General features: G+C 45.3%; 1 protein-coding gene across 1 annotated transcript in view; it reads left to right on the top strand.

Annotated features, from left to right (window-relative positions):
• LOC124233725 (pleckstrin homology domain-containing family H member 1) overlaps positions 1-23,507 on the top strand; it is a 49,978-nt gene that overhangs the window by 1,666 nt on the left and 24,805 nt on the right. The window contains exons 2-6 of the mRNA XM_046650856.1: positions 5,816-5,974; positions 17,543-17,605; positions 18,502-18,651; positions 21,621-21,704; positions 22,736-22,802. Of these exons, the coding sequence (XP_046506812.1) occupies positions 5,849-5,974; positions 17,543-17,605; positions 18,502-18,651; positions 21,621-21,704; positions 22,736-22,802 (490 nt within the window). The 5' untranslated portion in view covers positions 5,816-5,848. The remainder of the gene's footprint in view (positions 1-5,815; positions 5,975-17,542; positions 17,606-18,501; positions 18,652-21,620; positions 21,705-22,735; positions 22,803-23,507) is intronic.

Raw genomic sequence — 23,507 nt, 5'->3', positions numbered from 1 at the left:
TGAGGAAACAGTCACTTATTGCTGTCTGGAGTGTGAATTAGAATAGCCTCAGGGGAGGGCAATTTTGACTGTTTGGCCAAATACAAGTGTGCGTCACTTAAGCCGACAAGTTCATTTCTGGGACTTTATCCTTCACATATATTCTGATGTGGATGAAATGATGTATATTCATTAAACATTTATCGCTGCATGTTTATTTTAGCAAAGGTATCAAACAACCCAAATGTCTGTCAATCAGGGACTCTTAAATGAAATCATGTCATAGCCACATGATAGAAAACAATAAAGCTGTTAAAAAGCACGGAGAGGAAATGGGGCAGATATGTATATTGCTTTAGGAAGATCTCTAGGTTATATTGGCAAGTACAGTGTGTATGGTATGCTACCACTTGTGTATGTGTATGCCACATCTGTTTGAATGCCTCTGTGTGCACTGAATATCTCTGAAAGGCATAAAACCCCATAACAGTGATTGTCTCTGGGGTGAACTATTGCTGAAGGACAGGGGTGGGAAGAAGCCTTAACTTTGCCCCATATACTCTTTTGTTCAATATTCAAAAATAAAGAGATAAAATCGTTTTAAAAAATCCCCTGACCTCCATTCCAAGGTGGATCTGGTGGTGAGCACCTCTATGGGCCACATCTCTCCCTATGCCCATGGTACTGTTGGTTTGCCTTTTGCTTGTTCCCAGTAGCTGTCATTTATTGAGTGCCGACTGTGTGCCATGCTTTTGTAATATCTCCTTTAATTCTCAAAAAAATCTGACATAGTGTGGTCTATGAAATTGCTGTTTTTGAAGGCCAAAAAATGGTTAAATGTTGACGATTTCATATGGTTCAACCTAATCTTTCTGCCTTCAATTTCAAACTGTAAGTGAGGCTCAGAGAAGTTAATAAGCAAATGGTTTAAGGTTGCGGGATTAATTAGTGCCTGAACCAGTATTCAAACCCAGGCCTGTCTGACGCCAGGACACGGTGTCTTAGGTTGTATACTCTGCTGTTTTTCTTTACTGGTTTTGTTCTCAAGGGATGCTATTCCTGGCTGTCCCAGCCCCTTCTACTCTTTAGATCCCTGAAGGCTGGAATGTGCTCACCTTTTCCTGTCTCCCCCGACATTGTGAAATGTGACGCTCAGCTCCCAAAAGAGGTAAAACGCATGTTGTTGGCTTGATCAGATGACAGTGCAAGATCAGAGGGAGCTGTGCCCTGCATCTACTCACTGCCCACCTCCCCCTCCACCCCCCGGAGCTGCATCACCAGAAAGAGGGCACAGAGTTCTTCCTTTCCTGCAGTTGGGCAGGTGGTCAGACTCATCTAGCAGAGCACTTTTAGAAGATGGTGGTAGCCCATCACTAGCAGGTGGAAATCACAAAAGATGCTCACACTCAGGGAATGAACCATAGGGAGCTGACACAGGAGAGCCCAGTGGAAATTGTACCCAGAACAGAATCTGTGTTACCATCTGATGCCTCCTGCAGTGACCTCTGACCTCTTTCTTTTAGGCTCTTGTATTGATTGGCCCCTCTGGCAGGGAAGTTTCTGGATATTCAGATGGTAGAGTTTATCCTCGCAAGCCATGGGATTTTTATTCACCTTTATGTCCCCAACCTTGCACACGGGAAATCACCTAACAAAAGTTAGTTGAATTAAATTTAATCTTAGCATTTTGTCAATTTCTGGTCAAATCCCTAAACCTGCCAGAGCCAGCTCAGGTCACCTTTGTGTTTTCTCTGATACACACCCAGAGTCTGACGTCACCTAAAGACTACCTGTGCCCTGTTTTCACCACCCATCCTACCTGCAGCCCCTACCCCTGAGGCACATCTCTGCTGACCTCTGTGGCCATGTCAGTCCAGGGAGCTGGAGGACTTAGGGAGTTGCAAAGCAGGTGTTGAGGCCATGGCAACCATCTGACTCTCACCTGCCAAACTGTTTAGTGTGCTGGGCACCAGTGGGAATTAAGAGAACAGGGTTTCACAAGAATGGCCATGCGTTGATGATAATTGTAGCTAGAGGGAGGCACATGGGGATTTACTATACTAGTCTCCCTGCTTCTTGTGTGTGTTTGAAGCTTTCCAGAATAAAAAATGAAAAAAACAGTGGAGCTGGGTTTCGTCCCCAGCTCACGTCCCTTCTCTCCTTTCCCCATCTATTTTTACCATTAATGTTACGTCTGTGTTAGGCTAGCCTGGTAGTGTGAGACTGTCCCTCCACCACCGACTCATCTTCATGGAAAGAGACTCTTCTATCTGTTGGGAGATCAGGATTCTTGGCCCAGCTCTTATACTACTTAGTTCTGTGTCTCTAAGCAAGTCACAGATGTGATGAGGTTCCTCATCTGTTCATGGTGAATAATATCACTTGTCCTACATCTCAGGGATATCGAGAGGATAAGGAGAGAAGTAACACCTGTCGCAATGCTTTGAAAAGATAAGAACCATTAGTAAATTCATTTCTGCTCATCCTTGTGCATCTTTATGGGAGGTACAATCGCAAGGTGACTTGGCAGGTGGGGTTCAACTTACTGGTATCTTCCCTTAACGTCCTGTGTTTTATCGCTGCTGCTCTCACCACCTGCTTCGGTCGGAAGAGCCTCTGGGGCTTGTGCTTGGCAGCAGACACCTTGCTCCAGATCCGTTTCCAAACCTCTTAGCTCTCCTCGCATGCCCAGACAAGCCTAAGATGAGTGCCAGCCCCCTTGCCAGCATCCTCAAGGCAGGGAGAGGATTAAGCAGAGTGCTTGATGGGTTCAAAACCGTGATGTCATGCAGATGTTTGATTGGGGAGAGCACTCACTACGTCTAGGTATAATCTCACATATCAGGGCTCAGCAGAGGCCGATGACGTATTTCTAAAGTCCCTGGAGATCTTGATAATTTGAGTTTCCACTCTCCCCATGGAATCTGAGCAGCAGCTTTGACAATCAATGAGAGGGAATTAAAGTTCACCAATCTCTTTTAATACCGCAAAAGGATTAAGTTTCCCTTGCCCCTTGGTTTTACCTGGGTGCTTGTACTGCTAATTCTTAGCCCTGGGCTAAGTTGCAAGACTCTCAGCTCCTAGTTTCAGATCTGCCACATTTTTTACTTATACAAGGAAAAGCAAAATCCCCTTAAAGGACAAAGCAAATCAAACATAAACATGAAACCTCCCAGCCTTCTCTGGAGGCCCCCACAAGGTTCTGTTTTGTCTTTTCAGCTGTGATCTTAGATCAGAAAAGGTCATGTTTTGTTTTTGTCTTTTGTCTTCCTGCCCGTTCCAGTTGGTCCCAGTCCTTTGAGGTGGGGATTGCTGGGGGCTCACAATGTTGGGATTGTTTGGGATGACAGTTCCCGGAGAGCCGGGCTGAGGTCATGTGTCCAGTGTTCTGAGCAGCCCAGGACCAAAAGACTCAGACACCAGACCCATCAGTGGTTTAATTGTTGGGCCTTTCTCTACAGGTCTACTGACGCTGGTTTTTAAACAAAGAATCGGGACACATGATAAATGCCTATGCTTATGGAGGTCATGGTGTCAGAATATTTGAGATCTTGAAGCCCTAGAAAATCTGGGATGTAGGTTTGCCCTAGCACCAATGATCCCGAAAGATCCTACAAAATATTTCTTTCATTCTTAACAATCCACCTCACTCTGAAATCAGAGTTCTTTCCAGTTTTTGGATGGGTAAAGATCACAGTGGATAACAAGAAGGACTTTGGAACAAGAATCCCAGCTCCACTACTTACTAGCTGTAGAACTCTCTATATAAGTTGGTTAGCCTCTCAGTTCCTCCGTGTCTTCACGTGAGAGTGTATACACTAGTGCCTACCCCTTGTCTCATGGGTTGTCTTGAGGATTAAAGAGGCCACATGTACCTGTCCTACAATAAGGACTCAATAAACGATAGCTATTTGTGGTCTATAATGGGAGAAAGATACTTGTAAAAGTCAGATGTGAGATAGGAAGCAATATTGTGGTTAACCCGTCAAGGACAGCCTCACTGGTGCATCAGGGTAGTATTTGGCAGTACAGGAGGTGGCTGGGTTTTCTGAGGCCATGTGGCTCCTGAAGAGGGGAAAAGGGATTTAAAAAAACATTTTTATTATGGAAAATCCCAGGCATATATTTAACTAGAGAGAGACCGGTATAAAGAACCCCATATACCCATCACCCAGCTTCAAAAATTATCAACATTTTGATAAATCTTATTTCATATATCTCCCCCCACTCCTCACTCCCTACCGTAAAGTGTTGAAGCAAGACTCAGAGATTATATCATTTCACCTGTAAGTCATATGTATTTCTAAATGATGACATTTAAAAATATATCAGCCTGAAAGATTTAACAGTCATCCCTTAAAATCATTTAATACTAGGATGACCATATGTTAGGGTCTGGGACAGACCAAAGTGATGCTTGTTGCCAAGCATATTTATTAACAGTGCCCTAGAAGGAGGATTTAAACAAATCTGATGCTGGATGTATCTTCCAGCCCTTTTCTCCTCTGTGCTCACTCTGTGCCTCTGTCTCCTCTCATGCACACTCATACATCCTTCTTCATTTTCTCATCCCCAACCCAGTTTTTCTTAAATATATCCAGGAGACATCTGGCTAAATTCCCCTGGCTGGAGATATTATAGATGTCTACTTGATTTGTTCTGAATTTGTGTAAAGTGTTTTCCAAAGACTTGTGGCTCTTCCCGGAGAATATAGCAATATATCTACCAGTTTTCTGGTTTGCATTTTATAATTTAAAGGAGAGAGTGAAAATCTGCTCCAAAGCAGGATGGTTTGATGACAACAATTGACAAAATCCCAACTAAAAAGAAAATTGTCAAGGAAATTCAAACCATTACATTTTCTTTCCATTTCTTCCCATCTAAAATTATCTAGTTGTAATAGAATCTGAACTAAACTGGGAACCAGGGTTCTGCCTCCAGTTAGCTCTGTGATCCCAGATGAATCTGTTCCCCACTTTAAGCCTTCTTGAAACACCATCCGCCCCCCCCCCCCCCATAATCTGCCCCCTTTGCCTGCTCCCATTTATCTGCATATTGATTAGCAACTGCAGAGGAAGATGGGCACGGATGTTAGCTCAGGGCCAGTCTTCCTCGGCAAAAAGAGGAGGATTGGCAGTAGTTAGCTCAGGGCTAATCTTCCTCAAAAAAACCCCCCCCAAAACCCCTATATTTATAAGGGCCAGCCCTGTGGCTGAGTGGTTAAGTTCACATGCTCCACTTCGGCGGCCCAGGGTTCGGATCCTGGGCACGGACATGGCACCGCTCATTAAGCCGTGTTGAGGCGGCATCCCACATGCCACAACTAGAAGGACCCACAACTAAAAATATACAACTATGTACTGGTGGGATTTAGGGAGGGAAAAAAAAAAAAAGCAATTGTGACTACCTTGTAATTTTGCAATTAGACTTTCTTGAAAAACTCAAAGACAAGGGGACCTCTCTTAATTACCTTTGCATCTCCAGTGTCTGGAACAGTGTCTGGCATGTAAATATTTGTTGAATGGATAAATGCTTGTTAAATAGATAATTGAATGAAAAACAGATGAGCCCTACTTTTCCATTCTGTAAAAATGAGACTAGGTTCTCCTTACGGTTTCTCAGGTTCTGTGATTTCCTGAGGTTGCTCGGCTAACTTAGAGTGGAGCGGGAGACAGTGAGCCGAGAAAGGTGGCAATGGGACAGGCGGAGAGCAATGACTAACTTACCTCCCCAGCCCTGTTTTCTGTCCTCCATTGATCTCCTCCTCCTCCTCTCCCCACACAACTCTTCCCACACCCTTATTTATCTTTTCTTCTCTCACTGTGCTGGTTCTCAGGGCTCCCTAGACTATCCAGAAGTTGATTCCATCATGGCAGAACTCAAGGTGGAGAGCCGGACCAGCGTGGACTGGCAGAAGCGCTGCCTGGCCCTGGAAACCCAGCTCTTCCGGTTCCGCCTACAGGCCAGCAAGATAAGGGAGCTGCTGGCTGACAAGGTGGGTCTTGGAGAGCAGGTAGGCCCGACTCACCACACAGGTCTGTGTGAGAGAGGGAGAGTTGGGGAAGGTGAGCTTTCTTTTTTTGTTGTTTTATTTCATTTATTTCTTTTTAGTTGAAATATATTTGATATAACATTGTGTAATTTAAGGTGTACAACATGTTAATTTGATACATTTATATATTGTAATAGGGTTGCCATTGTAGTGGTAATTAGCACCTCTATCACATAATTAGCATTTCTTTTTAGTGGTTGGGATAATTAAATTCTAGTCTCTTAGCAAGTTTGATGATTATAATAGAGTGCTGTTGTCTGTATTCACTATACTGGGCATTAGATCCTTATTTGCTACTCCTTACGGAAGGGTGAACTTTTAATAAGATGCTTTCTACACATGCAAACTGAAACCCATGGTGGTTTTTTTTTTTAAAAGACCGAAATCAAAGCAGTTGACTAAGCTGTCAGCTTGCATCCTTCCCTGCTCTGCCTCTTCGTATGGCACGCCAAAGAAGTGACACAGGTCTTCTTAGTTCTCCATCAACTCTTGAGTCACGTGTAGTGCAGTGAAGGTTCTATTACTCCCTTAACATTTCTTCTCCAGTGTGGGGCAGGAGGATGATATAGGAGAGAAGAATGGAAATCCTCACCCTCCTAGGCATCCTCCCCCTCCTGTGCATCCTCTGTTAAGGAGCTATGGAAGGCAGCCTGGTTTCCTGGTGACGAGGTCACAGGCTTTAGAGCCAGACACGTCTGGCTCTGCCACTTACTAGCTATGTGACCCTAGGCAACTACCTTTACCTTTAAGGCAGGGACACAAATGTCTACCTTTCAGAGTTATTTTGAGAATTATATCATATCTCATATATAAATGTTCTAGCACAGAATAGATCTTAAATGGGAATAATTATTATCTTTACAGGCTTGGGTAGGCTGGTCTGGCAAACTGACCATGAGTCATAATGTTTCTACGGGAAGCTACATTCTAAATGGCTGACTTTCAGAGGCATTTTGGAGCATAACCCATCTAGATAGTAGAGACCTTCACTAAGAAAATATATGTATCTTACCTGAATCAACTATTCTCTCCATAGTTTTGTTTATTGTATCCATTGCCTAGCAAACCCTTCTTTCATAGTACAAAAGTAAAATTCAGTCCATCCTTCTTCAAGTAATGTCAGAGTCTTGATTAGTAAAGCCTGAATAAATGACCTATTTTATTGATAGCCTCAAACCTGGAGTCCAGGAAGACAAATTATTGGTCTCACCTCTACATTTCCACTGCTGAGGGGAGTGGCCCTGGCCTAGCCTGGACTAGAATCGTGAACGGTGGGTCTGTTGGCATTGCTGTCTCTTAGTTCAGGCTTTGCAGAACAGAGACCAGCAGGGTTCCTATGGATATGGTTCAGGTTCTACTAGTAGAAAGGGTAGAATCCAGCCACCTCAGGGAAAGGGAAGTGGGCCTTACGCAGTGGTTCTCAAAGGTGGTCCTCGGACCACCTATGCCAGAAACCTGGAGTGCTTGTTCAGCATGCACATTCCTGGGCCCCACCCTGGATTCCTGGTGGGGTGTCCTGATCCAAGTCTCCTGCTGCTAATAATCTGCATGTTTAACAAGCTCCCAGAAATTGGTTTCATACACTATAAAGTTTGAGAACCTTGCTTTAGGATATGGGATTGGGGGAGGCATGCGAGGAAGGAAAGGATAAGCAGGGATCTAGACCAGATGGTCTAAAACACATCTCAGAGGGAAGAGACTCCTGTTTCTAACAATACAGACAACAAAATAACCTTAAAAAAGACCATTATGAAACACCTAGAAATACTGGATTAATTGTTTAAAATATGCTTCTCAGTGCAGATCTGTGCACTGAAAAAAGTAAGAGGAATCATTAGTGAGGAAAATCCCGAGTGATACTCAGTTCTGGCATCTGAGTGGGATGGGGTGTGTGTCTGGCCTCCCTTTAGTAATGAAAGTTTTGAGTTTTGAGTTTTAACATCTGTGGGAACAGAGATGAGGTCTGGCCAGTTGGAAGTGGGAGTTGAAACTGAAACTTCCACATAAAGTCAGGACTATCAAAGGACTTTACCCTAAGTAAAAAGGTATACAAGGAAAAGAAAATCATCCACCAGCACAGGGAGATGGCAGAACAGCTTCTCATACTTGGCAAGGCTCTGGGCAGAAAAAACAAAAATAAAGAAAAAGGAAAGTGTTCCCTGAGAACCTGAGGATGCCATTGGTTTAACCTTAGAATTTGTACTATCTCTGTGGATTAGGAACCCTAAGTTCTGGACCAGTGATACACCTGGTAGACCTTGTAGGAACAGACACAGAGCCTCCCTGGTTGAGAAACAAGACCTCAACTGAGATCACACAGGATCTCCATGGAAAAAAAAGCCTTAGTGAAGGTGAATATATGATCCACAATGACTCAATACTTGAGAGAATAATCTACAGTGAGTGAGAGTCCACATACACAACAAACAACTGGACCAGACACCCCTCAATAACTTCTAATAATAGAATAGTTGGCAAGACACTATAAAATAAGTGAATTAAAAACTATTGCAGATGTAACGAAGTAATTGAAAACATGAGACAAGAACAAAACACTATCCAAAAAGATCAGGTGAACTTGAAAAAGAAACAAATAGAACTGCTAGAAATGAAAAATGTTTTCGTTGAAATTAAATGTTCAGTGGATAGGTTAAACATCAGACTAGGCACCACTGAAGACAGACTTAACGAATGGAAAGATGGACTTGAGGAAATCATCCAGAAGGCAGCACAAGGACACAGAGACTGAGATGTGGATGCTAGAATGACAAGATCCTATATAAGATTCCAGAAGTGGAGAAGAGAATGAAGGAGAGGCATTACTTAAAGAGATAATGGCTTAAAAGTTTCCAAGCTTGATGAAAGACATGAAGCCTCAGATTCAGGAAGCAGAATGAGTCTAAGCACCATAAAGTTTTTTAAATCTATGCCTACTGTCTTAGCTAGATCATAGTTTGGCTGCTGTAAGAAAGAATCCCAAATAACAACGGCTTAAACCAGACAGATGCTTATGTCCTTCTCATGTCACATTCCAGGCATAATCAGTCTACCTCTAGGGTGATGTCTGCTACGTGTTTGAAAATGGTTTGCCCTCATGTCCACATTCCAACCTGTTCCCTTTAAGCACGTGACCTGGAGGTTACATTCATTCCTTCTGCTCACATCCCATTGGCCAAAACTTATTCACGTGGTTGTACCTAGCCGCAGGGAAGGTTGGAAAGTGTTGTCATTATTCTGGATAAACATGTGCTCTGCTAAAAGTTGGAGGTTCTATTTATGTGAGAGAGAAGGGGAGAACAGATACTGGGGAACAATGAACAGTCTTTAAGTTTAGAATTTAAGTCTAGAATAATAGTAATAACAAATAGAGTATATAACTTTCAAATCAGTAGAGCAGGGAAGTGGAATAAAGTCTATTAGTTCCATGCAGGGAAGAGAAAAAAACGAGTATGGAAAAAAAGGAGTAATCAGCAAGCACAAAATGCAGTGGTAGAAATAAATCCAAATATATTGGTCACAAGGAGACATATACCAGAATGTATATTGCAGCATCGATGTATGAAAAAACAGAGCTATTCTAAAGGTCTATTCACAGGGGATGGATAAACCTATTGAGTGTATTTGTACAACGTAATACAACATTGCAAGTAAAAATAAATTGAGTAGAGCTACGTATATAAGATCAGTAAATCTCAAAAACCAACACTGAACAAAAAATGTCCAGAAGGATATATTTAGAACGATGGAGTTTATAAAGTTTTAAAAACTGCAAAACAATACTGTCTGTTGTTTAGGGGGTGTATACAAATGAGTTAAAAAGTTAAATACAACCAAGTGCAGGGTCAATACCAGAAGGAGAGGAGTAACACTGGGGAGAAGTATGCAGGAGGCCCCAGCTATCTGTAGTGGTCCGTTTCTCAGAAACATCGGGGAACCAGCCGGTGGCGTAGTGGTTAAGTTCGTGGGCTCTGCTGGCCCTGGGTTTGTAGGTTTGGATCCCAGGCGTGAACGTACACACTGTTCATCAAGCCGTGCCGTGGCGGCATCCCATATACAAAGTAGAGGAAAACTGGCACAGATGTTAGCTCAGGGACCATCTTCCTAAAGCAAAAAGAGGAAGATTGGCAACAGACATTAGCTCAGGGCCAATCTTCCTCACAAACAGAAACAAAAACATCAGAAGCAGCTTTGAGAAAAATTGGGATGTGACAAAGCTGAATAGTGTATACATGTCTTAAAAAAATTATTCTCTACATGTTTCTTTTGGCCTGAAATATTTCATAATAAAAGATGTTTTAAAGTGCTGCTCTCCCTATTCCCTAGGGGCCTTAAACACACAATAAAAACACACCTTCTTCCTCCACAGCCCCTCTGTTCTGGGTAGGTTGAACTTTCATATCGGCTCCTCTTCTCTTCCAGGTCATCTTTGACCAGGATGCCCTCTCATAAAAATGTTGGGGCTCAGCCTGTTACTTGGGTAAAGAAGGGGGAAGCAGACTCAGGGCAGAAGAGATTTGGGGTGCAGGAGGGGAGAAGGAGAGAGAAATCTTGACTGGGGTTCATGGGCTGGGAGACTTGAGTAAGGAAGAGGGCTGGGATGTTAGCCCAACAGCGAACCTCTTGGGAGGAAAGCCTAAGGCTGTGAACACCATGTTGCTCAGTGTTGGGGCCCTGCCTGTCACCTGCAGTCATTCCCAAAGCAATAGGACGGGTTCAACAGTTCACTAGAGAGTTTCCCCAATACGTCAAGGTAAGTTTCAGATCACAGGAAGAGATGACAGGTTTCTCAGGACAGCTCCTGCTGGGGCTCAGCCCTGGTCCCAGCTCTGCCGCTCCCTGCAGAACTTCCACGTCAGTCATTGTCGGTACCACCTGCACCCTGGTGAGCCAGGGCAGCTGGGGCCCTCTGGCCAGCTGTCTCACTCCCCTGCCCCTCCACTCTCTGCCCAGCTGCCCGCCCATCTGTGGAGATTACGTTGCTGCATGGCTGCTGGCCGCCCCCTCACTGCCAGCGCTGCCTGGGATCAGACGCCACCTATTGGCTGCTAAGGCTTGGAAGCGTGCCCTTCCTCCCTCCCCACCACACAGCCTACTGGCACCTGCCTCTCTCCTGCAGCATTGCCATTCTAGACAGGGAATGATCTGTGCTAAAAAGAAAAATGTTTTTTAAAGAAAAAAGGCTACCCGATAATCCCTCACCAGAGGGTGAGAGAGGAGCTGGAGTGTGAGGAGAAGAGAGTTCTAGACCTTCCTGCTGTTACACCTCTCAAGGACTGGTGTGCCCTGGTCACTGTTGTCATGGACACCCACATTGCCAGGGCCGCGCCATTCTGGAGCCAGATGGCTTTGTGGGTTCACTTCCCATCCAGTGCAGGAGTCGAGGGAGTGGCTGATGTCTCGGAGTTCACATCCCACTCTGCTCCCCAGCCGTCTTCCTTGGTGTGCTGCGGAAGTCACAAAGGCTAGTCAGGTCAGTTTAAAACTTGATACTGTTCTAAGAGGCTGTAGAGATGGATATTAAAAGCCCCTTGGACTTTTTTCATTCTTGCTAAACTTATGCCTCAGTTTTCTCATCAGAAAAGTGGAAATATAATATCCACAGAAGAACTTTGTAGGAATTATCATGATTAGTATTAGTATTAGATTAGAATTAATGCAAGTTTAAAATTTTTTATTTGCTTACTCCCTATCTGCTTCCAAGATGGATTTGATGGATTTATTAAAAAGAAGAAATAATGTAATAAAACATCCCTCCTTTTTTAGCTTGCATGTTTTTAACTGAAGTGGCTTTTCCCAAATCCTGTTCCAATGGGACTGTGTACGCTTCGTCTTTTCTAAAGTCCCTTACTGGTTTCTCCAACCAAGGTTTTGAAATGCAGTATCTCAGTTTTGTATTTACCAAAAATTTGTAGTTCAGGACTTCTTTTTGAATGTATAAATGGCTCAGTTCCATCTCCTTCAACAAAAGAACAATGAATATTGCTCTTCCCCCCTCAGACCGTGGATTATACAGAGGTGGCGATTCACTTCGGGCACCAGCTTCGCCACGTATGGGCAGAACACAAGGCCCAGAAAACTATATCCTTAAATACCCCAGGACTTGTGAAAAGGCCAGGTGCCATAAAAGGAGAATACTAGGGCTGTCAGGACTGGTCACAAATACGTTGAAGTCTGTGCAAAGTCATCACAGCATCGGCCTTAGCAGATTTCATTTCTGACAAACCCGATTTGCTTTGGGAGCAAATACTTTCTAGAACTTTTATTCACTGTGTGTGAGCGTGCGCACGTGCGTGTGAGTGTGTGTGTGGCGGGGGGAGAGAGATTTTTTATTCTCCTAACCCCCCATTTTTTGTAAGGCCCACTAGAGTATTTCTCAGGAACCAGAGTATTGACAGAGCTCTGTACTCCTGTAAAGCCGTCTGAGAAGCCTGTGCTGCTGGAGGCTGGGCCCCGGGATGTGTCTCCGAAGGAGTCGGTCAGCTTGTGGCCAGTCTTGTGTTTTCAGAGTGTATCTGTGGAACACCTGCCCCAGGATCACCTGGAGTTTTCTTTTCAAGCACCTTGCTGGGTCCTTGCCTCAGACTTGCTATACAAACCTCTGTGGGCAAGACCCAGGAGTGTGCCTGCAGCAAACTCCATGTGGGTCCTTGTGCCCCTGAAAGCCTGGGATCTACCGCCAAGAACTCCCGCCACGGCCTTGCCCCTGGGCCCCATTCGGCTGTCCTTCTAGTGGATGCCCCGAACCCCATGTGCTCCCGAGGAGGCTCTGGGCTGGCTGGGAGCAGGGGAACCCACAGACGAGACTTGGAGCCCTTTCTCTGCCATGTCTTCTGCAGTCAGACACCAGGGCAGCCCCACAGTCATGTATTTTATATATTTAGGAATAAGCATGTGATTTCAATTGCACAAAAGATCTGCTACTAAAAATAATAAAGTTGAAAACCACTGTCTTTGATGACAACAGAGAGTTAGAAGCATTTAATAGCTAAAACTGGGGGTTGCAGACTCAAATGCTTGCAAGTGACTTAAATAAGTGAGACAGGTGGGTCCTGGGGAGACTTTGAGGGAGTGTGCTACAGCAAGAGGAGGAAGCCAGTTATTGCCATAAGAAAATGTAACCTTAGTGTGTCCAGATCTGAGTTTTCAAGAGAAGCTGGAAGTCAGGGATTACATGTAGAATCTGGGTTTTATGTGACACATGAGATTTGGATCTGTGAGGCCCAGTGGCTAACAGTACAATTGACTCTGGAGCCACTGCTCCTGAGTTTGAATCCTGGCTCTGCCTCTTGACTGTGTGACCTCAGGCAAGTTAGCTAACCACTCTGCGTCAGTTCCCTTCTCTGTACAACAGGGATAATAATGGTCCCCGCCTTCTAGGATTGGAATGAAGATTAGTTGAGTTAATACATATAAAGTGTGTAAAGCAGTGCCAGACACGTAGCAAGTGGCCTTGTTTTGTTATATCTGTGTCTGCCAAATCTCACGACACTGTAGGTCTTACAAGACACTGTAGGTCTTACAAGACACTGTAGGGTAGTAGTCGGCAACTTCTGGCTTAAAGCGATTCTTTCTGTAGATGGATCATAAGTAGGCTGACCATATAATTTATCATCTAAATCGGAGCACGTTAGAGAAAGAAAGGGAGGCTCTATTAATAATTATTCTGGGATGACAGGTGAGCACCAGACTGTCCCAGGCCAACTGGTCTCCCTGGTCCCAAGTGCCGTCTTTGTAGACAAAAAGCCAACAAGTAGCTATGTCTGTAAACTGCTCAGTAAGTGCCAAGGTGTGCACATGAGCTTTACATGACACATCTCATGTAATCTTCACAACAACCCTCGGAGATGGAGACTCATACTCTTTCACTGGTAAGGAAACTGAGGCAGAGAGAGGATAAAGAACTTATCTAAAGCCACACCCAGGAGCTAGAGCCTTAGCTCTCACCTGTACTGTTCTCTCCAGTGGGTGCAAAGCCGTGGTAAGAATATTGAACCCCCTTTTCAAAGCGATAGCTGAGACTCAGCATGGCGAGGCTCTTGGCTCAGGCCACTGCTCGGCACACCAGGACTGTGCTGAGAGCGCGGGAGAGCGCCCAGTGCTCCTGCCCCAGGGGGCTGATATTTCACAGTATCACCGAGTGTAACAAGGAGCTGTGGACATGGGGATTAGATACCAGGCTGGTGCCAAGTGCATTTCATCAGGTTGTTGCGCCAGTTCTAGCCCAGCTTAGAGTCTCATGTGTGAGTCGCAGCTGGTGTAAGTGGATCCCGCCTAAAAGTCAGCCGCCTAAACCTGACACCTCCTCGGCTGGCGCGTCACTCCAGGCCCACAGGCCAAAAGGACAGCTGAGGACACAGTCCTAGGGAACCCTCTGAGAGGAGAAACGGGACCCAAATAAAGGGTGGCCCACCCATAGTGTAAGCATTTCAGAGCTCCAGATGTGGCCCTTTATGCAAGTGTAAAGAGCAGTCTGCCATCATGAAAAGTTGATGCTGGGATTAACAGAGGAGTTTGAAAACTCTAAAAATGACATTCTGGCATAGACACACCTGGGAGTATTCCAATGGCAATGGAGAAAATATATTTTCGTAAAAACGGAGGGAAACATGATGTTAAAAATATTCTTTTCAAACAAGGACGGCAGGATGTCGGTAATTGTTGGAGCACAGTGATGGATACACGGATGGTCATTATACTCTTTTCTTTTAAAAAAGTTCCAACTGTTCCACATGTTTTCAATGTTTGGACATTAGTTTTAGAGAAAAAAGAATACTCCAGCATAAAGGTGAATACAGAATGGTTTGAGTCTTTAGTGCCCTTGCTGGGAAGATAGGAACCGCTGGAGGGTGGGAAGCAATGAGGACTATGTGGCGACCGGCCCAAGGCTGGGAGGAGGCCTTCCTTTCCATCTGCTTCCATGATAGCTTACCTTAAAGTGATGTCTTGTGTTAAAATCTTGAGGGGAAAAGTGCTCACCGTGTTGTCAATAGTGGAGTGATTTCTGGCTCTGGCCAGTATCGTTGACCACTGTTCACCCAAATGGAAATACCCAGCTGGGAGGTAGGACTCAAATACACTCTGTACTTCACCCTACATTGGTTTCTCCATCTGTAAAATGGGAAGTTTTCTATCAGATGAAGTTAGAAAATATTAGACAGTCGTTGCAGAAGTCACAAATGTGAATGATCATTTCTTATGGAAATCCTCTGTCTTCTGAGCTCCAGAGCAGATGTGAGATCTAAACGGTCCAGCTGAAAGTTAATCTAAGAAACTTGTCAGGGATCCAAAGCCTTCCCTTTCAATATTTCATTGTAGTCTTAAAAAATTAAATGCTCCTGGTAATTGTATTAGTTAGAGTCGTTTCTGATTTGGGCTAGCTTACGCAAACAGGGAATTTATTGGGAGGATCCTGGAACAGCTCATGGAACTGAAGGAACTTCCTAGCAATCATGACTTGGTGAAGTTTGTGAACATTCGGGGCAGCCCCTTGGCTCTTGTCTCTGGTCTCTCAGTCCCAGATTTCAGATTCCTGGTGAGAGAGAACCTGATTGATCCAGTCAGGTCTGGTGCTGAAGGGGGAGTTTTATATAGTACTAACCTGGTCACTGGGAGGCACTGGTATGTGTCAACCAACCCTCCCCTGCCCCACCATCATGTGGAATTCTCTTTGCACTGGGAAGCCACCCTTATAACCATAATATTGGTTTTTGCTATGCTGTTATCTCCCCTTAGCTGCAGAGCAACTGTTTGAAGGTCAAGGAACTCCTGTAAGACAGGCCCAAGGACTGTTTGATTTCAGAAAGGCCATCTAGCTCTAATTGATGCCTGAGTCTGGCCAGAAGCAACCCACTCTCTGGGGCTTGATTCAAGTGGTTCTATCATAATTGCTAAACTCAGGAGAATAAGGAAAGAAGAGATACAGTTATCCTTGTCCCGAGCACATGAATGCCTGGCAGAAGTGTTCCTGTCCATTGGAAGCCCAAGGGGTATTTTTGTCCCATGGTTGTAAATCTTGGGTTTTATTTGGGATCCTCAGCTCCTTTCAGAGAGAATGTGTACGAAAGCATCTGTGTCTCTCCTCTCCCAAGAAGGAGGAAAAAATGGATGCAGGAGGGCTCCCCTGAGAAAAGAGGGGCCCCAGGTTCTCAAACATGAACTACTTCCGGGTAACTCTCCTTTCACTGTCCAGCACCAGGCTGGGGGCTCCTTCTCTTCCATACTTTAATCAAGGAAGGAAAGCAGAATTTTGGCTGAGGTGAGAGATTGGAAAAGAGAGAAGGAATTAATTGCTCAGTTTACTGGTAAATATCAAGCCAGCATCCAGGCCAACGGGAGAAGGTTGAGTAGCTGGAGAAAAGGCCAAATCTACAGAGGTGAGGTGGGCGCGGGCTGAACTGGAGCTTGAAAGTGGAGGCTGTTCAGCCTCGCAGAGGACACGCCTGGAAGATTATGCCTGTACTGTATATTTAATGCATACCTCTTGCCCGGGGGCAAGGCAGGGCAGGAAAGGAAGAAGTTGACTTGACTAGGCCATGGCACATGGCGTTTGACAGGAAAGTTGGATGTATGACTCTGCTCTGCTTCCTCGGAACCTTGTGTGATGATGTGTGGTTAGGGCAGTAGACGGCCGAGCCCTGACCAGGGGAAGGGTAGGAGCTGAAATCCAGCCCACACTCCACTCTCCAAGCTGCGAGCTCGCGAAGCTGCAGAGATGCCGTGTGGGTTGTGGGCTCGTGAGCAGCTCCTTAGGCTTCAGCTTAGATCTGGTCCCTGATGAGCCTCCATATGTAAGAACATTGGTCCCTGTGATTGGGCCACTTGGCGTAAGATTCCGGAATTGCCAGGTTCCTCAGACCTGAATGACACGCTCTACTGGTAGCAAGATAGGATTTTAAAAAAATTGTCTTGAGCCTCTCTATTTCTTTAAGAGTAAAGAAATCAAATTATGTGATACCTGTGAATGCCATTTACGGTCAGAGGCATCCTTGACAGGGAGTGAGGAAGTGCTTGTCCCCAGCCAGTGAGTTATTCCGAGGTGGGAAGAAACGTTCTCTTACTGATGACATGATGGGGGCCCATGTGGGAGCATGTTCCATGCCAGGCACATGGCGAGCGGTAGCAGTGCACTGCCTGCTGCCCAGTTCTGAGAGGAAAGAGGCCTCAGGGAGAGGAGACTGCAGGCGGGACTGTGGGCAGGGTGCCTCAGGAAGAAGGCCGTGGCACTGCTGCCCCTCCCTGAGTATCCTGCACAGGGAGAAATGCCTCCTTAGGCTTTTACTTGCTCAGCAGCGAGGACAGCAGCCCTGGCTCTTCACCTGCCTCTTAAATTCTGGATAAGTTGAACCGAAGTTTGCCATGAAAATCTTTGCTCTGACTCCTTGAGCCACTTGAGATGGGCACTTCAAGCCTGGCCTGGGTGCAGTGTCTGCACCATTTGTCCACGTTGCCTTGATGGCACGTCCATGGTAGGGATGCCACACCTACATCTCCCCTTCTTCTCTGGTTGAGCAGATGCAGGAGCTGGAGCAGAGGCTGCTGGAGGCAGAGCAGAGAGCAGAGAATGCAGAGACCCAGGTAACCAAGGAAGGGGACTGGCAGGAGTGCGTACGGGAATGACAGATGGCCTTTCCTGACACTTCCCATGGACACACTCATGCTGATAAGCTCTTTACGGGGACAAGGGGAACCAGCAGTCACCTGTTAGACCTTCTGAACAAATTAAGGTGTGTGGAGCTTTCTATGAGCATGAAACAGTCTTTGGGTAAGGGTCAGTGCAGTGAGCAGGTGAGTGGATTCGTCCAAATAGGCTAGGTTCTGCTGAGGTGACAAATTAAGTCTGACATCTCAGTGACTTACCACATTTAGTTCTCACTCCTGGTGCCCCTCTAAATTGAGGGTTAGCCAGGGATTCTGCTCCACCCAGTGCTTCATGGATCCAGGCTAATGGAGCTCCCCAGCATGTAGCTGGACCATCTGGAACATGCAACCTCCTTGGTTGCCATGGCAGGGAAAGAGAGCTGGGTGCTTGCGCACCAGCTCTTAAATACTTTAGCCCAGAAATTACGTGTCATTGCACTCTGGCCCATTGGCTGGAGAGAATTCCATGGCTGTCTAACTACAAGAGGGCTGGGAAATATCAGGAAACACATTGGCATGCAGTGAGCCACAGATGTCTTTGCCACAGTGAGGTTGGAGCAGTTCCTCTCCAGGGCTGTGTGTCCTGCCCAGCTTGTCCCTACTGGGGCCCCCTGAATTAGATGGCCAACACCTGGCTGTTTCTTCCTTGTCAATTCCTTCTCTTGCTCAGATGAAGCTTCATAATTGGTCATTGACTTAATTGGCCTTGACTTCTCTGGGTAAGGGCTCTGCCTGGGAGTCACGGGCTGGGACATCAAGAAGCATTCCATCCCACATTAGTGCCCATTCCACACACCATGTCTCAACCCTATGAGAGTATTGATATTTTTCAGGTGGGTATGATGGAAGAGAAGGTGAAACTGTCCAGTCTGAAGAATGTGGACTCAGCAGGCAGCCTGCACCGGAAGTACCAAGAATTGCTGAAAGCTGTGCAGGGCAAAGATGAGCTCATCGGCCAGCTGGAGGCACAGCTGGAGAAGCAGGTAAGAGCTAACATGAAGCAGAGTTCTGGTGCCCTCTACACTGTTTGCTCCAGTTGGCCCTGGCTTGTCGAGCTGAGCCCCTCTGAGCCCTCCAGGGGTGGGGAGCTCACTCCTTCATGAGACTGTTTTTTCATGTGGAGATTTAATTACTGGAAGGTACATTAGGAGCCAGGCAGGGGATATAGTGGGAAAAGGACCTCTGGGCTTGAATCCCACCTCTAGCACCTGCTGCTGTCTGATTGTGGGCAAATTACTGAAGTTACTGATTCTCATTTTACCCATCTATAAAATAGGGCTGATAATACCTCATGGGGCTGTCGGGAGAATGAACTCAGATAATCTGTGTCTAGTGTCAGACATGAAGTCGGTGCTTGGGAAGAAGAGCTTTTCCTTCTCTACCCTGGCTTTGTGCCCTGCCAACACATGGGACAGGACGCTTGCCTGTAGTCTCAGAGCAGCACAGAGCTGGACCGTCAGCCTTGGTCAGCTGCTTGGCCACAGTTTCTCAAGGAACCTGAGTCGGCAGAGACCAAAGTTGCTGCTGCCTCTAAGAAGCAGTGCCTCTCATCCTGAGCACAGGGGGCCCAGGAGAGGCCACTGCCCAGCGCTCCAGCTACAGTTAGCACCTTTGCTCTAGAGAGGGCATCTGGAACATCCCCCACTGGTTCCCTATGCCCGATCTCACTAACTTCATCCTAGTTCTCACTCTTACCTCTGCCGTTGGCCTTACCTACCCCACTTTTCCTGGTGCCAGAGGTCCATCTTTTCTAGCAGACAACCCCACAGTGTGGCCAGATGACTTTTAATTTTCCACATGTACATTTTCCATGAAGGTCCCAGCTAATCCTGGTACTACCTTCCCACCATTATGGGCAAATTCGTAATCATTCATCAGCATTCACTGAGTATTTCCTTTGTGGGATGTGCCTTTGTATGCTGCGGGCACCATGTGCTCCTGAAAAATCATGAGAAAATAGAACTTTGACACATGGACTCTTTAATCAATTTCCCGTCAATTCTATCTCTGCTGCTGTCTTCTCTTTTGAGTGGTTAGAAGTGGCAGCATCCTGGGCATTGGTGGGCAAAATGACTCCTGCTAAAGCTTAGGTCAGAAAAATCATTTTACAATAATAAGTCAAGATCAGAGCAGAAAGAATGCTGTTCTGCAAGTCAGACTTGGATTTAATCCCAGCTGTGCCACAAACTGACAGAGATAAGTCATTTCACTGCCCTGGGCCTTAATTTCCACAGCTGTATAAAGAGGGTATCAAACTAGTTTAGGAGTTGGCAAACTTTTTCCCTAAAAAGCCTTATAAGTAAATGTTTTTGGCTTTGTGGGCCACATGGTCTCTGTTGCAACTACTCAACTCTGTCATCATAGGGAGAAAGCAGTCCTAGACGGGAGATAATGAATGGGCATGGCTGTATTACAGTACAACTTCATTTACAAAAATAGGTAGTTGGTGGGGGGGTGGGAACCAGGTGGAAGGCTGAATTTGGCCTGTGGGCCAGTTTGCAAACCCCTGAGCCAGATGACCTCAGGTCCTTTCAGCTCTGAACTACTGAGAGTCTGCCATTTTCACATTCCTATCTCATTTCCACAGACTCCCTTGTTTGGAGCTTATGTCCCTAATCTTACAATTATCAGGCAGTTTTCCCTAGAAGTGTAACCTTGGTCCTTGTTGCTGGTCTCTAAACCACTCAGCACACACCTGGCGTCCCCAGGCTTTGTTGGTCAGGGGACTGGTGCTCACTGTGGAAGTGGTCAATTGCCTGTGCCTCAGGCTCTGTGCTGTGCACTTCCTCTCACTTAATCCTCACACTGGCCCAGGGTGGGAGATGTATCATCCCCCCATTGTAGACATGACCGTGCAGGCCTAGAGGGGTCCGGTTTCCTGCCCAGTGTCCCACAGCAAAGAAGCCTCAGAGCCAAGATCTCAGCCCTGTTCTATCCTTGGATGCTATTCTTCAGATGCAAACCTCCCTTACACTCTTGATTATTTGCAGGGAATTGCTGCACATATGTGATAATGTAGCTTTTTTGTTTTTTAACTGTAAAGGTAATTCATGTTTATAGTAAAAAATACAAAAGGACCAGAAGGTATAGAATGACAAGTAACATTTTTCCCCTGTCCCCAATCGTTCATTTCCCCTCCTCACTGTTGACACTGTTTGCTGTGAACGTTTCTTGTGTACCAAAGCCCAGCATTCCATTTTCATTTTATTTAGCCAAGCCCTTATTTGAGGACACTCAGGTTATTTCCAGTCTTGAGGTTTTTGTTCTTGTTGCTTTATCAAATAATCTTGCAACTAACGATTGCTAAGCAGTGGGTTTGTTAGGTCAGTGGTGTGTACATTTACAATGTTGATGGGTAACAAATCACTCTCCAGAAAGGCTTTGCCAACTTGTGTGAGAGGGTTTGTTTTCCAACATTCTTGACAATTTGGGATAATAGCAAAATTTTAAATTATGTTGGCGTGATAGAGGAAAATGATGTCTCCCTTTTATCTACCTTCTTAAAATTATGATTAAGATTGAACAGCTTTTCATGGGTTCTTTTCCCTTTCTTTCTTTTTCTGTTAATTTCCTGGTCATATCCTTTGCATATATTTATTGGATTGTTCATTTCAAATTAGCCTTTTGTACATAAATCATTTGTGTAGCAAATCACCCCCCAGTTGGTCTTTTGGTTTTGTTTAAGGGATTCTATTTTTTTGGTAATATAGTAATTTGTAGTGATGATATAGATTTATTTGTCTTTTCCTTCATGGCTTTTTGGAGTTGTATTGTGTTTAGGAAAGCCTTTCCCACTTTAAGAATATTTTAAAAAGTCATAAATGAATTAATTTTTTTCTCTCGGGCCACCCCCATCCAGTCTCTTGATATTTCTTCTCACGGCTTCCCGCCTCTGATTATTCACTAAGCTAGTGACTGCCGTGACTCGCTAAGGGCCCTCGCTTTCTTGCAGAAGCAGATGAGAGCTGAGGAAGCAAAAATTGTTCAAGAAAAAGCTGCAAAGATCAAGGAGTGGGTGACACTAAAGTTAGCAGAGGTGAGTCAAAACCTCGTCTCGGGAGGCCTGGAATGGACCTCTGCGTGGGGCTGTTCCCTCCCTCAGTGTCATTCTGCCTCCTTCTGTGTGTGGGGCCTCGACTGACCTTTTTTGTTAACCATTTGCCCTTCCTTCAGCTGAAACACTGAGACCATTGCTTCACTTACCGCTCCCTTCGCAGTTAGGGCTCCTGAGTAGCTTTGTGTTTCGGAAGAAGAACCAAGACTCACTTCTGAAGAGTCCCATCTGTTTCCTTCTGAGGTGTACACACAGTCCTTGTATCGCCTCTTTCCCCTTTCTCCTCTGTCCTCTCCGTTCTTTTTAAATTTTTAAAAATATACATTATATTTACCATTTTAGCTGTTTTTGTTTCTGGGGTTTTTTGGTTGGTTTTTGTTGTTTGATTTTTTTCTTTTTTGGTGAGGAAGGTTAGCCCTGAGCTAACATCTGTTGCCAATCCTTCTCTTTTTGCTTGAGGAAGATTGTCCCTGAGCTAACATCTGTGCTAGTCTTCCTCTATTTTGTATGTGAGACGCTGCCACAGCATGGCTTGATGAGCGGGATGTAGTTCCACACCCAGGATCTGAACCTGTGAACCCCAGGCTGCCAAAATGGAGTGTGTGAACTTAACCACTATGCCACTGGGCTGGCCCCTTAGCTATTTTTTAAGTGTACAATTCAATGGTATTAAGTACATTCACAGTGTTGTGCAACTGTCACCACTGTTGATTTCCAAAACTTTTCATCACCCCAAACAGAAACTCTGTACCCATTAAACACCAACTCCCCCTTCTCTTCTTCCCCGAGCCCCTGGTACCTCTATTCTACTTTCCACCTTTGTCCATTCATTGTCATAGTTCATCCCTTGCTCCAGCTTTATTTAGGAACATCAGGACTAGAAGCTACAGTGCTACTAGCAAAAAACAAAAAACAACCCCTTTCTAAACAAAGGAAAGGGAATTGAAGTTTGGCAAAGGGCAAGCACTCATCTTTTCTTCCTCTGTCCTGACGCAAGTGGTTCTCACCTGCAGGGGGTTTTGGCTCATTTTGCCTCCCATCCCCTTCTGTGGATGCACATCTCAGGTCACCTGCTAGACGGCAAGTTCTTGGGGACACAGCTGATGCTGAGTTTACCTCCAAATTCCACAGCCCTGACCCTTGCTAAAAGGTGCTCAGTAAAAGTGTATTGGGTTCGGTTTAAAAGAAAATGCAGCAACCATGAGGATGGATTCATAGACAATATGTTGAGCAAAAGAAGCCAGACACAGAAGTACATACTATATAACTCCATTTATATGAAGTTCAGAAATGGGCAGAACTAAACCAGGGTGTGAGGGATGCATACTTAGATGGTAAAACCCGGAAAGTAAGGAGGTGAGTCTCATAAGCCTAGAAGAGTGGTTGCCTTTGTGGGGACGGGGGACTGTGACTGGAAGGTACAGGTCTGGCTTTGGGAATGCTGGCAGATTTCTGTTTAACCTGAGTGATGAAGGCCACGTGAGCATTCATTTCGGAATCATCTGCTGAGCTGTTCAGTGACGTGGCAGGCAGTTTTCTGTGTGTGTGTTATATTTCACCATTTAGAAAAAGATTTAAAACACCTAGAAAAGAAAGTTCAGGGGCTTATTCTATTCCAATAAAACCAGTGAGCACAGAGGGAGGGAGATGGCCAGGGCTCCCTGGGAGGGTCGACGCTGGGTGGGTGGAGCACTACGTGTTCTCTTTCAAAGATTTGATCTTTAAAAAGGATCTTAATCTTATTTTGAATTCTGCATCCGAGCCTGAAGGCTGAGTATCCTTAAT

The sequence above is a fragment of the Equus quagga genome, unplaced genomic scaffold, assembly GCF_021613505.1.
Source record: "Equus quagga isolate Etosha38 unplaced genomic scaffold, UCLA_HA_Equagga_1.0 220_RagTag, whole genome shotgun sequence".
Classification (NCBI taxonomy): domain Eukaryota; kingdom Metazoa; phylum Chordata; class Mammalia; order Perissodactyla; family Equidae; genus Equus; species Equus quagga.
This window is presented reverse-complemented; position numbering and strand designations above follow the sequence as displayed.